We start from the raw sequence: 15,060 nt of genomic DNA on the forward strand, positions 1-15,060 counted from the left end.
CTATGAGGAAGAATCTTACTGGGTTTCCAGGGGAGTACTCCCTTACACCGGGGTCTAGGACAAATGTTTCCCTGTGGTCTCACATGGGGGACACTGAATAGACCCTGCCCTTAACACAGTCTTAGGTGGGCTCTTTTTTCTAGACACCTTTGTTAAAGACTATAACATAATTCTGAATACAAAATACCATTTGCAAGGCTTTCTGATATTTATTAGGTGGCAGTAAAAAACTCCAGAGTGCCAGTTCTAGGTAATGTGCTATTCCTGGTTGCTGGCATACATAGGATTCCTATCAGATCGTATTAAAAAAAAAAAACTTTTAAGAAAAAATTCAAGTAAATGGTTCTAATGAGAAGAATATAAGGGATCTAGGAAAATTGACAGAGAAGTTTATTTCAGAGCCTTTTTTAAAGATTTATTTATTTATTTGAGAGAGACGGGGGGAGGGGCTGAGGGAGAGAGGGAGAGAATCCTAAACAGACTCCCGCTGAGCGTGGAACCCAAGGCAGGGCTCCATCCCATGACCCCTCATGATCCCATGATCCCTCCCACGAGATCATGACCTGAGCCAAAATCAAGAGTCAGACACTCAACCGACCGAGACACCCAGGTGCCCCCAGAGGCTTTTTATATGTCCCAAAACCTTAAGTTAAATCATAAAAAGCTCTCAAGTAGAACAGAACTGGAAAAAGAAACATCAAGAAATAGGTTGTTTGTGGGATGCTTTGTTATGTTTTTATTTCGAGGAAAGTGCTCGTTTCTGTCTAGTTTATTCTCTTCTTTCTTACCCTATCCTCTTCAGATATAATATCATTCCTGTGGATACCAAGACTCTCTATTTTCTATTGTTTAACTGGATTTTAGTCATCTCAGCTATTTGAATTTTTTAAAACTTATCTGCGGTATGAAGGTCCTTGGACATACAAATATTCTTACTGAAAAGAGTTTTGTCCTCTGATGGCCAAATATCTGTTTGAAAAAAAACAAACCAACCTATTTTGCTATAATACAGCAATAGTAGAAAATCCCTGAGGTCTGAGTCATTGAACCTGTTTAAAAATCTCTATCTTTCTATTAGTTCAACTATTTTAGAATCCACATATAAATGAGATCATGCAGTACTTGTCTTTCTGTGTCTAGCTTATTTCATTTAGCATAACATGCTCTACTCATAGAAGCAGAGAGTAGAATGGTGGTGACCAGGGGCTGGGGGGAGCAGGAGATGAGAGGTGTTGGCCAAGGAGCACAACGTTCGAGTTATGCAAGATGAATAAGTTCTGGAGATCTAATGTACAGCATGGTGACTATAGTTAAAATATTTTATTGTAGACTTGAAATTTGTTAAAAGGGTAGATCTTAAGTGTTTTCATGACAAACAAAAAAGAAACAGAAAAGTACTTGAATATTAAAAAAAAATTCTCCGTCTTTCACCAAGTCAGACTGGTTCTTAAAAAATAAACAATCTTCTCTGCTCACCCCTAAAGTGAGGAGCTTTGGATTAAGTCACCTCAAGATTTAACAATCAGTTTGTCCATAATACCTACATGTGCTCTGCTCTACACTCTATCAAGAGCCCTGTGGGCCCAGTGAGGTCCAAGTGTCCCTGAGTGCAGGGAGGAGTACTTATGAAGTCCTGGCTCTTCTTTTCCTTTAAAGGGGGAGGTAAGGATTAAGTAGTCAGGCTATTTAATTAATCACTTAAGCCTTATCTACCCACTATAATTCTGATAAACCAAAGTAAGTTCCAGACTCTCTGATCTGGCAGAATGGTATAGGGGGAGAACTTCTGGACTCTGTTAAACAAAAATTATTCACTGAACACTTGTTTAAAATGGCAAGACAAATTTTATTTAAGACTGTTGCAACAGGGGTCAAGATGATTGCAATAAAGGAGAAAGATTAAGCTTAATTCCAAATACAATAAGGATAAGTGGGGATTTATAGCCAATGAGCAGAGTGAGGGGGTCAGTGGATGGAAAATTATGAAAAGGACACATCAAGACCAAGGAATACTTGCCAAACTGGCTTAACAGGACTCTTACAAAGATAAACCAAGGATTTAGATACAAGGAGTTAGGTATCAAGGGTCAGGGATGACACATTTGATCAGATGTCAAGAGTAGGGGATTCTTGGTAAAATGATTTAGCAGGATTCTCAGCAAAAAAAAAAAAAAAAAAAAAAAAAAAAAAGACACAGAAGGCCAAGGTCCAGGCTAAGCTGAAAAGAGGGCTTGGAGGAGCCCAATTAACATTTGGTCTTTGTCAAGTCCCAAAAATTATTTGGATTTGAATCTTTGATTTGCCACTGACTAACTTTGCAGTTGTGCAAATGTGGGCAAGACATTAACTGCTCTAAGCTTCAGCTCCCCCTATATGACATGGAGATGGTCATCACCACTCTCTAGACCCCACAGAGACATCATGAGAATGAAAATCAAGATGAGATGTCACAGGTGAAAGCTCTTGGTAAAGTATAATGCGCTGCACACGTGTGAGGAAGCTACTCTTGCAGGACAGAAGGCAAGCCATTACTCAAATGACCATAGTCTTGCCATCTCCCTCTTGTCAAAGGAAAGGCATCGGAGTATGATGGCTCTTGCTGTCCACTCAGGATATCTCCAATAGCGAAAAGAATCATCAGGATAAAGAATTTCCAGGCCACAAAAGGGGAAACCCTAGGCCAGTTTTTCTGAGTAGTCGTGATGATCTGGACACTCAAGAGAGCCTTATAAGAACATACAATAAATGATGCCGTCCCCTCACAACACTATACTCCTAACCCTAACGTACCTTCTCCCCAGGTAGCCCTGGAGTAGGATGGTCTGCACCATGGGCCAGAGCAACCACACTGATGTGAAGGAATTTGTCTTCCTGGAACTCACTCACTTCCAGGAGCTAGAATTTTTCTTGTTTGTGGTCTTCCTTGCTGTGTATGTAGCAACCGTGCTAGGCAATGCCCTCATCGTGGTGACCATCACCTCTGAGTCCCACCTTCACACTCCCATGTACTTTTTGCTGCGGAACAAATCTGTCCTGGACATTGTTTTTTCATCTGTCACTGTTCCCAAGTTCCTGGTGGATCTGTTATCAGAAAGGAAAACCATCTCCTACAATGGCTGCATGGTACAGATCTTCTTCTTCCACTTTGCCGGTGGGGCGGACATTTTCTTCCTCTCTGTGATGGCCTATGACAGATACCTTGCAATCGCCAAACCCCTGCATTATGTGACCATTATGAGGAGAGAGGTATGGGTGGGCTTGGTGGTGGCTTCCTGGGTGGGCGGTGGTTTGCACTCAATTGTCCAGATAATTCTGATGCTTCCGCTCCCCTTCTGTGGCCCCAACATCCTGGATGCCTTCTACTGTGATGTGCCCCAGGTGGTTAAGCTGGCCTGCACCGACACCTTTGCCCTCGAGCTTCTCATGATCTCTAACAATGGCTTGGTGACCCTACTGTGGTTCTTCCTGCTCCTGGGGTCCTACACTGTCATTCTGGCGATGCTGAGATCTCACTCTGGGGAGGGGCGGAAAAAGGCCCTGTCCACCTGCACCTCCCATATCCTTGTGGTGACTCTGCACTTTGTGCCTTGCGTCTATATCTACTGCAGGCCCTTCACTACGCTGCCCATGGACACAGCTGTGTCCATCAATAACACGGTCATTACCCCCATGCTGAACCCCATGATCTACACCCTGAGGAACCAGGAGATGAAGTCGGCCATGAAAAGACTGCAGAGAAAGCTTGGGCCTTCTGAGAGCAGTAAGCTGGGGTAAGCACTCACACAGAGACTGGAAATCTATGATCTGATTTCCTCAAACTGCTCTCCTGAGGCAACAGACCGCTAGCTCTCTCAACAGTCATTTCTACATACCTTCATAGCCACGCATCTCTCTTAGCAGGAATCTAACAACAAAAGGAAGAGATGAGATTGAACACGAGCTATTGGGCTTGTGAACTTGGGAGAAGCAGGGGGTAGAAGATGGAAATCAATTACCTAATGCTATTTTGGTGTGATCTGTGATAAATGACATTGTCTGTTCACAAGGTGTTCATGAGAATGAAGAATGATAAATGTTGAGAGGATGGCCATTCTGACCATTAGCACTGCTCATTAATCAGGCATACAATCCACATTCCCTATCGTCTATCCCTCTAACCCTAAATATGCACATATGGAGATTGTGGATGTGTTTATTTCATATGTGCTCTCTCTAGTGACTCTCATTTCCAGTTAATTATTAAAATCACTTGATTTAATATTCTGAATACAGAATCTTCAATATATTTCACCAACTAGTGAAAAGAGAAGTAACGTTTTAAAAGTTGTGTTCGGTCAGATATATACACGGACAAATCTACACATGGACCAAGAATTTCCTCTTCTCAGGTCCATTCTACCAATTTGCCCACTGAAATTAACCTCAAAAGTGCTTGTACGGTTTGGGGATACATATGCACAAAATCCACATGATGATTCATCTTCAGTTAACCTGAACTTTCTTCTTTCCTCTCTTCTCTCCCCATTTCACCGTCAGAGCTTCTAAAGCTGGAGCAGATCTACAGTTGTCTTTGAATGCCTGACAATTCAAAAGAAGTCACTTAGAACGACAACAACAAAAATCCCTAAGAAATGCCTTTTCACACACTCAAGACCCATTTTGTGTACCAGAAGAGGAAAGCAACAGATATGCAGGGTCATTTAGGAATAGCCACTGGGTTTATGTTGTAATCCACCTCTCTCCTAAGAAGTATTCCACGGAAGTTATATAGAAAGACAATAAAAGTCTCTTCACTCCGTATGCTCATGTCAAATTCCACCCTTCAGGATACAAGTGTCATTCAAAAATCAGGCAATTAGTAAAGAAGCTCAGGAAATTGCAACATACAGAACAATGTTTTGCAAATTGTTATGATACATTAAGAAGTCCTGGTAAGTGACACATTCTGTGATGTTCTCTGAGTCCTGCAAGACAGCGACATTAGACCAAGACTTTTTCTCTTTTACTTTTATTTGTTTTTATTTTATGCAGAATTTGCTCCCATGCTATAAGGTTTTTTTCTTTGGTTTCTTCTGGGATCTCTTTTTCTTCTGTGCAACTTCCTCCTCTGGTTTAGGAACAACCTTCTCTTTTTCAGTAAGGATCATCTCAGTGTGGCGGGGAGAGCTCATGTATGGGTTAATCTGACCATGAGCCCTGTAAATTCCACGCCACATCTTGGGAGCTTTGTTCACCTGGATATGCTCAGTGACCAGAGAACCTACATCTAAACCCTTAGGTTCGGCATGACTCTCTGCATTTTTAAGCATGTGCAGTAAAAATTCAGTACTCTTTTTGGGCCACCGACCCTGTATCCAGGCCTACTGTTTGGCCTGGGCACATGTACCAACTCTACCATTATAGCAACTGAATGGCACGCATCGCTTCTGCAAAGTATCTTCAGATAATTGGTAGCTTTTCAGATATGCATACCCTGATGGCCTGGGTAGTTTTATGTGTGTTCTTAAAGTGAACACAAAGATTTGCATGATTTTGTAGGGTTTTCTGGGTCAAGTGAATAGTGAACCATTTTCAGAGGTCACTTCAGGCTGCTTATGGGAAGAAGCTAGGCCAGGACTTTTTATCATAGGCCAGTGCTTCTCCAATTTTGAAAAATCATTGCCCCCCTCCAAAGAACTTTATTAGATATTTTTCCTAATTGCTCTTCCACAAGAAAATTTAATACCAAAGATATACTGTGTATTTTTTTACGTACTGAGACTCTTTGTAATATCTAAGATTTTTTGGCCCCCAGGAACCAATTTTTGTCCCCTTGGGCATTTGCTCACATTGAGAATGAATGATCATATGACATTAGGTGTTTCTGTTAATGTGTTTCCCTAAAACTCAGAGAATCACAGAACAGATAGCTTTATGCCTTCTGGCATTGTACAAGAATTTGGAAAACAGAAATGTGGGTATCTGTGTGTATGTGTGTGTGTGTGTGTGTGTGTGTGTGTGTGTGTGTGTGTGCATATGTGTGGACTTGCATGCAGTAATGACTTGGAAAAGGTTTAATAACTCCCACTGGAACTCCAACATGATCAAAGAAGGTCCGTTCTCTTTCCACATTCACATCCAATAAAATTCCCTTTGCTAATTCTCATATTAGGCTTGGGCCAGAGGGACACATATTAGTTTATGTGGCAGGGACACAGTGGGACAAGCAGAAGAGCCACAATGACATGACTCCCTAAGTCTGCCATTTCCAGTGTGAAGGTAGAGGAGAAGACCCTGAAGACTAGTGTAACTTATCTTGAGAAGGACTTGACCTTCTAACAGGATGGTTCCCCAGCATCATATACACTGACACCTACCCACCCAGTCTCAGACGGTGCAAATTCCTGGTTGGATACGGAGGGTTTAGGTAAGGACATGGAACTGTCAGTGTGAGACATTGTGGATTATGCATGAATAGGATAAGCATGAAAAATGTACCTGGTGCCTAAGATACTGCAAAAATAGCTCTCTCTTTAGTGAGAGAAAATGAAGTGTGTGTTAAATATTGGGAAAGGAGGAATGTCTTTCTAAGAAGGGGCCACAGACATGGGGCCAGCACGCTAAGAGAAAAAGCAACTTGCATTTGGTGGATTGCATTTCTTTCTTAAATGCAACTGAACAGCATTTAAGGAGATTTTATTCCAGCTTAGGGTCTGTCCATGGGGGATCACAGAGCATTTTTCCATAAGATGGGTGCTTCCTTTAAAAAGAACATGATTCTAAAATGCCCTAAATTCCCTTAAAAACTGTAGAGGTTTTGGGGTACCTAGGTGGCTCAGTCAGTTAAGCGTCTGCCTTTGCCTCAGGTCATGATCCCAGAGTCCTGGGATCAAGCCCCGCATTGGGCTCCCTGCTTGGTGGGGAGCCTGCTTCTCCCTCTCCCTCTGCTGCTCCCCCTGCTTGTGCTTGGTGCTCTCTCTTTCTCTCTGTCAAATAAATAAATAAAATCTTTTTAAAAAAAACTGTAGAGGTTTCAAAGGCAGTCCCATATCCACACATTGCCCACGATTCACTGGGTCTCTTTGCCTTTGATCCAGAGCCAGCTTTATTCCCAAACCCAACGACCTAGCACTGAAACCACTGATCCACTTGGCTAACCCACACAAGTTCACTGAAATACAAACAAGCAACTTGGTTGAAAGGGAAGCTGTTCTACTGAACAGCATTTTACATTCTGCCAAAGTCTTCTTAAATAACTCTTCATGATGGCCAGGGAAGATCCTGTTTTCAGGGGAAAGGGAAAGAAATCGAGTTTAATTGAATGCCTACTACGTGCTAGGAACTTTAAAGACATGATCATAGTTGCTCTTTATGCCACCCAATGAAGTAAATATTAGGCTTTCCAGTTTGCAGAGGGGGAAACGGAAGGAAAATAGAGGACTTGCTCCAGGTAAGAAAGAAGGAAGAGGCAGAATTCCAGTCCAGGTATGCCCTACTCCAAAGCCCTTAACATTGTTCCACACAGCGCCATGCTATTTTACAACTAAGGATCTGAGGCACAGAGAGGAATGACTTTTTCAAGGTCACAAAGCTATTTTATAGCCTGGATCAGAAAATACATCTCTATCTGGTATACCTGAGGTCAAGTCAAGGGCATTAACAAAAGAGTTGCTTAGCCTATGTTTGTTAGGATCTTTCTCACTCACCCACACTCCAATGCCAATGCTTACAAGTCATGATGAGCACTTACCAGGTAGGTTTGTTCATTAATCTAAAAAAAAAAGCAAAAAACAAAAACAGTTTTTGAGCACCTAGCTCGTGCCCCAGACTAGGTAAAGCTTTGATGATGTTAGGATGAATGAAACACTGAGCAGGAAGAATGAACTTGAGGGGCAATAGGGAAAATATACGGAACTAAGGAGAGCCGGACACCTAAGAACTTGGTTGGAATGATCTGTTACAAGTGCCAGAAGAGAAGTCAGTGCAGGGAAAGATGAGTCCCAAAGGGGTGTCAGGAAAGTTTTCACAGAAGAGGAGACTCTGAACCTGAGTGTTGAAAAATGAGTGTCTGTGAAGGTGGATAAACAGGAGATTCTGGAAGTGGGCAGGGCATGGTGGGTAGAGCGGGCCACAGGAACACGGACCCAGAGTTGTGGGCCAGCAAGAATTTGCATAACATTTAAACACCTGAAACAGAGGATCAAAGGAAACAGGGTGCCGGATAATACCAAGAGGAATTTAATCTTTATTCTGTAGACCATAGAGAACCATTAAAGATTTTCAAACAAAGGAATATATGGTCCCATTTGTGACCTGTAATTACATTTCTGGAAGAAACAGACAGGATGAATTAGAGAAAACTATACTGATGGAAAGGAGACCAGTTCGGAAACTTGTAATCATCTAAGGAGAAATGATAAGGGGTTAACTGAGGAGAAAGGGAAGGGGACACACTAGAAGAGGTGAAGAAAGTAGAATCCTCAGGAGAGCTTTTACAGTGTCCGGCTTCCTTACAATGTGAGTGGCTCAATAGGAGTCTTTGGGATAAAACATGCCACCCATCAGTATCTGCTGTGGAGGCCACTGTGCTCACCGAGACAGAATGAACAGAGGAAACAAGGCAAGTGGTCATATTCTTCAGAGCAAAGGAGATGCAACGTGTGTTTGGGGTTTATCCACATGATTTCTCAAGGCTCTCAAAGCTTGCTTCTATACAGACCAAGAGTGATGCTTCCCAGGTGGATGCAATCTGGGGACCACCTAGATGGTGGTGTCAGAGGGCTCAGACAGTTGCTTAGGCTGAAGATGGCTTTTTTCCTTTAACTCTGGATTCACTTGGTCACCACCACCACCATTGTAAGTCTTCCCAGCAATTACTGAAATGGCACGAGTGCAATATGTGTTGTGCTGAAAGCTAAATTTCACCCCTAGCTTTCTCTGTGTCCTCTGCACATCACTTAAAAGCTCCCTGGAACTTTATTTTTTTCGATATTGACCCTCAAGCAATAAAAGGTTGCTCACTCCTGACCCCCCCCAGGCAAAACAGAATGAATTGAAAATTCTCTAAGTTGGATCTGTCACTTCCTGCCCAAACAGAACTCTATAGTAAGAGACCCTGTGGGCCTCCAGGGATAGGCAGCTACCACTGTTCCATTGGGTGTTGATTCATACTCTGTCAGGAAATGCAAACCCTCCGCTCATCAGAAACTGCTCAGGTTTTATAGGAAGGGTGTACCTGCATTGCCTACATCCCTGCGGTAAGCTTATACTTCATGCCCTCTCTCTATGCACTCATGCCTGGACTTTGCCGTCGTCTTTGTGAACAGAATCATCTCCAATACCATCCTTGTCATCTTTGTGTTAAACCCTGACTTCTGGGTATCGATGAAATGAAATTTTTAAAAGTGTAAAAAATAAAAAAACAAAGAAAACTTGTCATTTCTGAAAGATAATAGAAGGGCAGTGGTCTAACATTCCCTGGTCATAGAGAGAGGAAATGAAGAGGCTGATGAAACCCACTCTTGAAAGGACTAGAAAAATTCTGTACAAATTATTCTTGGATTTATATATTCTGAAGCTGGCAGGCAGCATAGAAGAGTAGAAAGATCCTAGAACTAAGAGACAGAAGAGACTTGTGTTACATTTCCTGTGCCGCTGATTTTCCGTATGAACTTGGAAAACTGGCTTAATGCTTATTGAGTTCACTTTTTCAGTTTCAGTATTAATTGACATGGGAATTCTAATACCTTCCCCTCTAACCTCAGAGGGATATTAGAAAAATTGATTGTTATTAGGGGTGCAGCACTTTTAAAACTATAACGTGCTGTTCAAAACAATCCCTATCCTGTTGTCACCAAAAGGCCTATGAGGGTTGGTTTATTCCAATGGCTTTTAAGGCATAGAAACAAAGTAGAATGAGAATAAAATCAGAGGTACTCCCATTCACTGAGGTATAAGGAACCCACAGCTCCTTCCATGAAGCCTTGCTTAGTTCTCTTTCCCAACAACTTCTAGGGGTGTATTTTAACAGATGCCAAAGGCCCCAGTAAATACAGTAGGGAAACGAATGATTTAGCTCAAACTATATTTTAGACTAATGAGGGTGCTGAAGCAAGAGGAACTGAGTGACTTCCTCAGGTAACACAGCAGGTTCATGAAGAATAAGATATATGATTAAAATTATATTTACGCATGTTCAATTTCCATGTAAGAGATATGTCTTTGCTTGATTTCAATGCCTCAACAATATTATTGTTTCTTTCAAAGTTATAGATGGAGGAAGAAATATCATCCAATGGCCCTGAAAAATCATACCAGGGTGTCTGAATTTATTTTTTGTGGACTTACCCAATCTCAAGAGCTGAGCTTGCTCTTATTTTTCTTTTTATCTGTAGTTTATGTAACAACTGTATTAGCAAATGTTGCCATCATGGTCACTGTGACCTGTGAGTCCTGCCTTCACACCCCCATGTACTTCCTGCTCCGCAATCTCTCAGTCTTGGACATCTGCTTCTCCTCCATCACTGCTCCCAAAGTCCTCGTGGACCTTCTGTCGAGGACGAAGACTATCTCCTTCAATGGTTGCATCACTCAGATGTTCTTCTTCCACCTTCTCGGTGGGGCGGACATTTTCTCTCTCTCTGTGATGGCCTTTGATCACTACATGGCCATCTCTAAGCCTCTGCACTATGTGACCATCATGAGTAGGGGGCGATGCACTGCCCTCATTGTGGCCTCCTGGGTGGGGGGCTTTGTCCACTCCATCGTGCAGATTTCCCTGTTGCTGCCCCTCCCCTTCTGTGGACCTAATGTTGTTTATGGCTTCTACTGTGATGTCCCCCAGGTCCTCAAACTCGCCTGCACCGACACTTTTGCTCTTGAGGTCTTAATGATTTCCAACAATGGTCTGGTCACTACCCTGTGGTTTGTCCTTCTTCTTGTGTCCTACACAGTCATCTTGATGATGCTGAGGTCTCACACTGGGGAGGGCAGGAGGAAAGCCATCTCCACCTGCACCTCCCACATCACTGTGGTGACCCTGCACTTTGTGCCCTGCATCTATGTCTATGCCCAGCCCTTCACTGCCCTCCCCGGACAGAGCTGTCTCCATCACCTTCACGGTCATCATCCCTGTCCTGAACCCCATGATCTACACCCTGAGGAACCAGGAGATGAAGTCATCCATGAGGAGACTGAGGAGAAGACTTATGTTTTCTGAAAGGGGGTAGCCTCATTATAGATTGTCGATCAAGATACAAACATATAATCCAAATATGTTCTAAAAAATATTAGCTGCCACATATTGGGGCTCAACCATGCGTAGACAATTAACTATAGCAGGATGGCATAGACACAAAGGATCAGTGACCTGAAACACTGGTATTGAGAAAGAACATCAACAGGAAGTTAAACAGAAAGAACATAGTCCTTGAAGAGCAACTGACAGCAAGCAGGGTATAAATGTGAAATACAATAGAAGATCTTGGGTGTCCCAGCAACAGTGTGAAGGATAGCACTGCAATGCCCACACATGCAGCAGGCAACAGGGACATCTATCTCAACGTAGCAAGGCTCTAGCAGCTAGGTCCCAGTCCAGCAACAGTTACCCTATGACTATTTATTAAGCATATACTGTGTACCAAATACTGCTTGTAAACATTCTTCTCTATCACCTCTGCTTTGTCAGCAACTTTGGACCTTCTTTTTAATCAATTCACCAATAAAATACACTGGCACAACCCCACAACCACCCAAGATACAAAAAGACTTAGCTTTTAAGGATTTCCATTGCCTTTTACTTCCTGTGGCTTTGTCAGATTGGATGTGACCTGGGACTTAGATATTGGGGCCTTACAAAATCAGAAAGCAGAAACACAACAATGGCAAGAATCTGGAACAGCCTCTCCTACTGTTCATACCACTGCCTAAGGCATAAGCTAGTTTGATAGTTGAAAAAAGAAAAAGCTATATCCAACCTAATAAATACTTTTATTTTTCCTGTGTGCACTCCTTTATCATTTCCCTTACCACGGTGTATTAAAATACCCCATAAAACTTCACCTTACTAGATCTGGTTTTCCTTTATATTCCCAGTACCTAGAATAGTGCCTGACCTGTAAAAAGCTGTAAGTGTTGGTTAAATCTGTGAAATGGAACGAAATGAATGTAAGAAGATACGAAATTCTACTTCATCTTGTTTTTTAGTATTTAAAACTGGCTTAATTTTCTGAGTAGATACTTCCTCAGGGAAGCCAAAGGAAATTGAAATGGCTAAATCAGAGTGTACTATGATCTTATACTCAAGGTCTTAGCATCTATATATATCTTTATAAAATCACCAAATCAAGTGTTAGATCCAAAAACATTTGTTGAGAACCATGTGCACAACTGAAGAGAAACATCCCAGAGCAAATGAATGTTTTTCAATACTCAAGACAAATGAATGTACAAATTCATTTAGATTTCCAATAAGCCTGTGCTCTGAGTATGACCAGACAGCCCCTCAGGATGCCTGGTAATTGTATACAGAAGCATGGGATGTATTTCCTCTTTTCTCCTCTCTCCTCCTCTGGAGCATGGGACCTAGTAAAACTGAGCAAGGAAAGAGGTTCATTGAAATGTAACTACAGGTTAATAATAATATTAATAATACAGGACCACATTCCCTTATTCTAATTTATTAGGATCAAATAGGCTTAGGAATTTGGAGTTCCTTAGACGTTAAAAAGATAACATAGTATACGTATTATATATTATATCATTTTTCCCATGGGGAGCACCTGATATCCACACACTTTAATAAATAAGAAAATGTATAACTAGGGGCACCTGGGTGGCTCAGTGGCTTAAGCATCAGACGCTTGGTTTCCAGGTCATGATCTCAGGGTCCTGAGATCAAGTCCCACATTGGGCTCCACACTCAGGGAGGAGTCTGTTTGAGATTCTTTTCCCCTCCCACTCCCGCCCCCTGTGCTCCTCCCTTCACTCGCATTCTCTCTTCTTAAAAATAAATAAATAAATACAATCTTAAAAATAAAAGAAAATATATAAATAGTCCCACTAAGTGTAATCAATAAAAACCATGCATGGCCTCACACTAATCCAAATCAAATTTTGCCACAAAAGTCGTTCAGATAGATGAGATTTTACTACCAAATGATTTTCTAAAAACCTTTCACCATTCCGAGTTTGGAGACTTCAGAATGAAATACAGAAACTAAATAAGAGGGGATTATAATAGGCAGAATAATCTCTGTCCCCTGCCCCAAGATATTCCAATCCCAATCCCCGGAATCTGTGAATGTGCTATGTTATATGGCAAAGGAAACTAAGGGTGCAGATGGAATTAAGGTTGCTAATGAGCTGACCTTCAAATAGGGAGACTATCCTGATTCTCTGGGAGGGCCCAACGTAATAATCACAAGGGTCCTTAACAGTGGAAGAGGTAGACAGAAGAGGAGGTCAGAGTCATGCAATGGGAGGGGCACTTGACTTAACATGGCTAGCTTTAACAATGGAAAGATCCACAAGCCAAGGAATGTAGCTAGCCTCTAGAGGCTAGAAGAGCAAGAGGATGGATTCAGCCTTAGAACCTCCAGAAAGGAATGCAGCCTGCCAACACCTTCATTTTAGCCCCGTTGAGACTCATGTCAGATTTCTGACCTATAGAATTTGTAAGACAACAAATTGGTGTTGTTTTAAGCCACTAAATGTGTAGTGATTTTGTTGCAGCAGCAAAAGGAAACCAATACAAGGGTAATTCTTCAGTTGGAGATGAAGAGGCTGTAAGAGCTGGAAAGGGAAAGGAAAAGAAAGACAGATTCAAGGAAAAAGTGCTGGGAGTAGGAGGTGGAAAAAACCAAGGGAGGGTGTTCACATGCTTCTCGCAGGAGCCCAGGCGTGAGCACTGCACCCAGGCACAAATCTCAAGTACCAGTGCGCTGGGCTAGAGAAGCCAGCCCCAAGCTGTCACCACATCATGGACTCTGAACAGGACGGAAAGGAACATTTGACTCTGAAGCAGACGTCTAATTTAACACCCTCTGAAGTGTCCCATGTAACTGATGAACTGTGAGACCACTGGACACAAGCAAGCTGCTTCTACATTTTATGAAAAGAGACACGGAGATGGAGTTTCAAGTATTTTGTATGGTGACTACACCATATTTGAATGGAAAAGGTCATCCACTGTAAAATGTCACTTTAATAACAACTATGTTTTAAAAACTAAGCAGTACCGTGTTACACGTATTCACTGATGGGAAGACACATCTTAATTTCAGGGACATTAAAATGCAAGAAAACAGAACACTTGGGTGGCTCAGTCAACTAAGCGTCTGCCTTTGGCTCAGATCATGATCTCAGGGTATCAGGCTCCCTGCTCAGCCAGGGAGTCTGCTTCTCCCTCTCTCTGCTCATGCTCTCTCTCCCAAAGAAGAATGTAAGAAACAAAACAAACAAGTACAGGTTCTTTTAAATGCAGTACAGTGTGATGAGCACAATCTTTAAATGAAATAACATGGTCTTATTTATATATACAAATGGCAGTCTTAGAAACATCTTTTTTACTAGTGCCACTACAGAGTGTTTTAAATTCTGCCCACGGGTTAAATACATTTGTTCCTTGAAAAAACACTATCCAGATGCAACGTAATTCTATCGCTCTTCGAAGCACTTTTATAATTGTGACATTACATAGTGTGTCCCTTGCACTATAGCATGTATATTACATTCTTTAAATGAAATAACACAGTAGTTCTGGCACTTACATAAATAGCTATTATATGTGTTCCTTTATGGAGTGTATGAAGTGCAGCACAGTATTGTGAACACGTTCTTTCATTGAAGTATTACCTAGATGCAATAAAATTCTATTGCTGATTTTTAAAATGTGAAAGAAAGAAATACTAAAAAGAAAGGTTCACCTTCGAACTTAAGAAATTCAATATTTAAAGATATAAGTAGGGGCACCTGGGTGTCAGTTAAGCGTCTGGCTTCGACTCAGGTCATGATCCTGGGGTTCTGGGATTGAGCTCTGCATCTCCTTCTCCTTCTCCCTCTCCATGTGCCTGCTTCTCAGCT

General features: G+C 41.9%; 2 protein-coding genes and 1 pseudogene across 2 annotated transcripts; 2 read left to right on the top strand and 1 right to left on the bottom strand.

Annotated features, from left to right (window-relative positions):
- Positions 1-2,829: 2,829 nt before the first annotated feature.
- On the top strand, positions 2,830-3,774 carry LOC100471980 (olfactory receptor 4D6). The gene has a single exon (XM_002930878.3). The coding sequence runs from the start codon at positions 2,830-2,832 to the stop codon at positions 3,772-3,774; it is 945 nt and encodes a 314-aa protein (XP_002930924.3).
- Positions 3,775-5,045: 1,271 nt separating this feature from the next.
- On the bottom strand, positions 5,046-5,569 carry LOC105234891 (annotated as a pseudogene).
- Positions 5,570-10,273: 4,704 nt separating this feature from the next.
- LOC100472227 (olfactory receptor 4D9) lies at positions 10,274-11,207 on the top strand. Its single transcript, XM_002930879.2, is given in 2 exon segments — positions 10,274-11,067; positions 11,069-11,207. Coding segments are annotated over 2 exon segments (933 nt in total).
- Positions 11,208-15,060: the final 3,853 nt, after the last annotated feature.

Source organism: Ailuropoda melanoleuca, chromosome 16 (assembly GCF_002007445.2).
Source record: "Ailuropoda melanoleuca isolate Jingjing chromosome 16, ASM200744v2, whole genome shotgun sequence".
Classification (NCBI taxonomy): Eukaryota; Metazoa; Chordata; class Mammalia; order Carnivora; family Ursidae; genus Ailuropoda; species Ailuropoda melanoleuca.

Excerpts from the sequence above, each read along its gene's own strand:
- LOC100471980 (XM_002930878.3), top strand. The coding sequence starts at position 2,830 with ATGGGCCAGAGCAACCACACTGATGTGAAGGAATTTGTCTTCCTGGAA.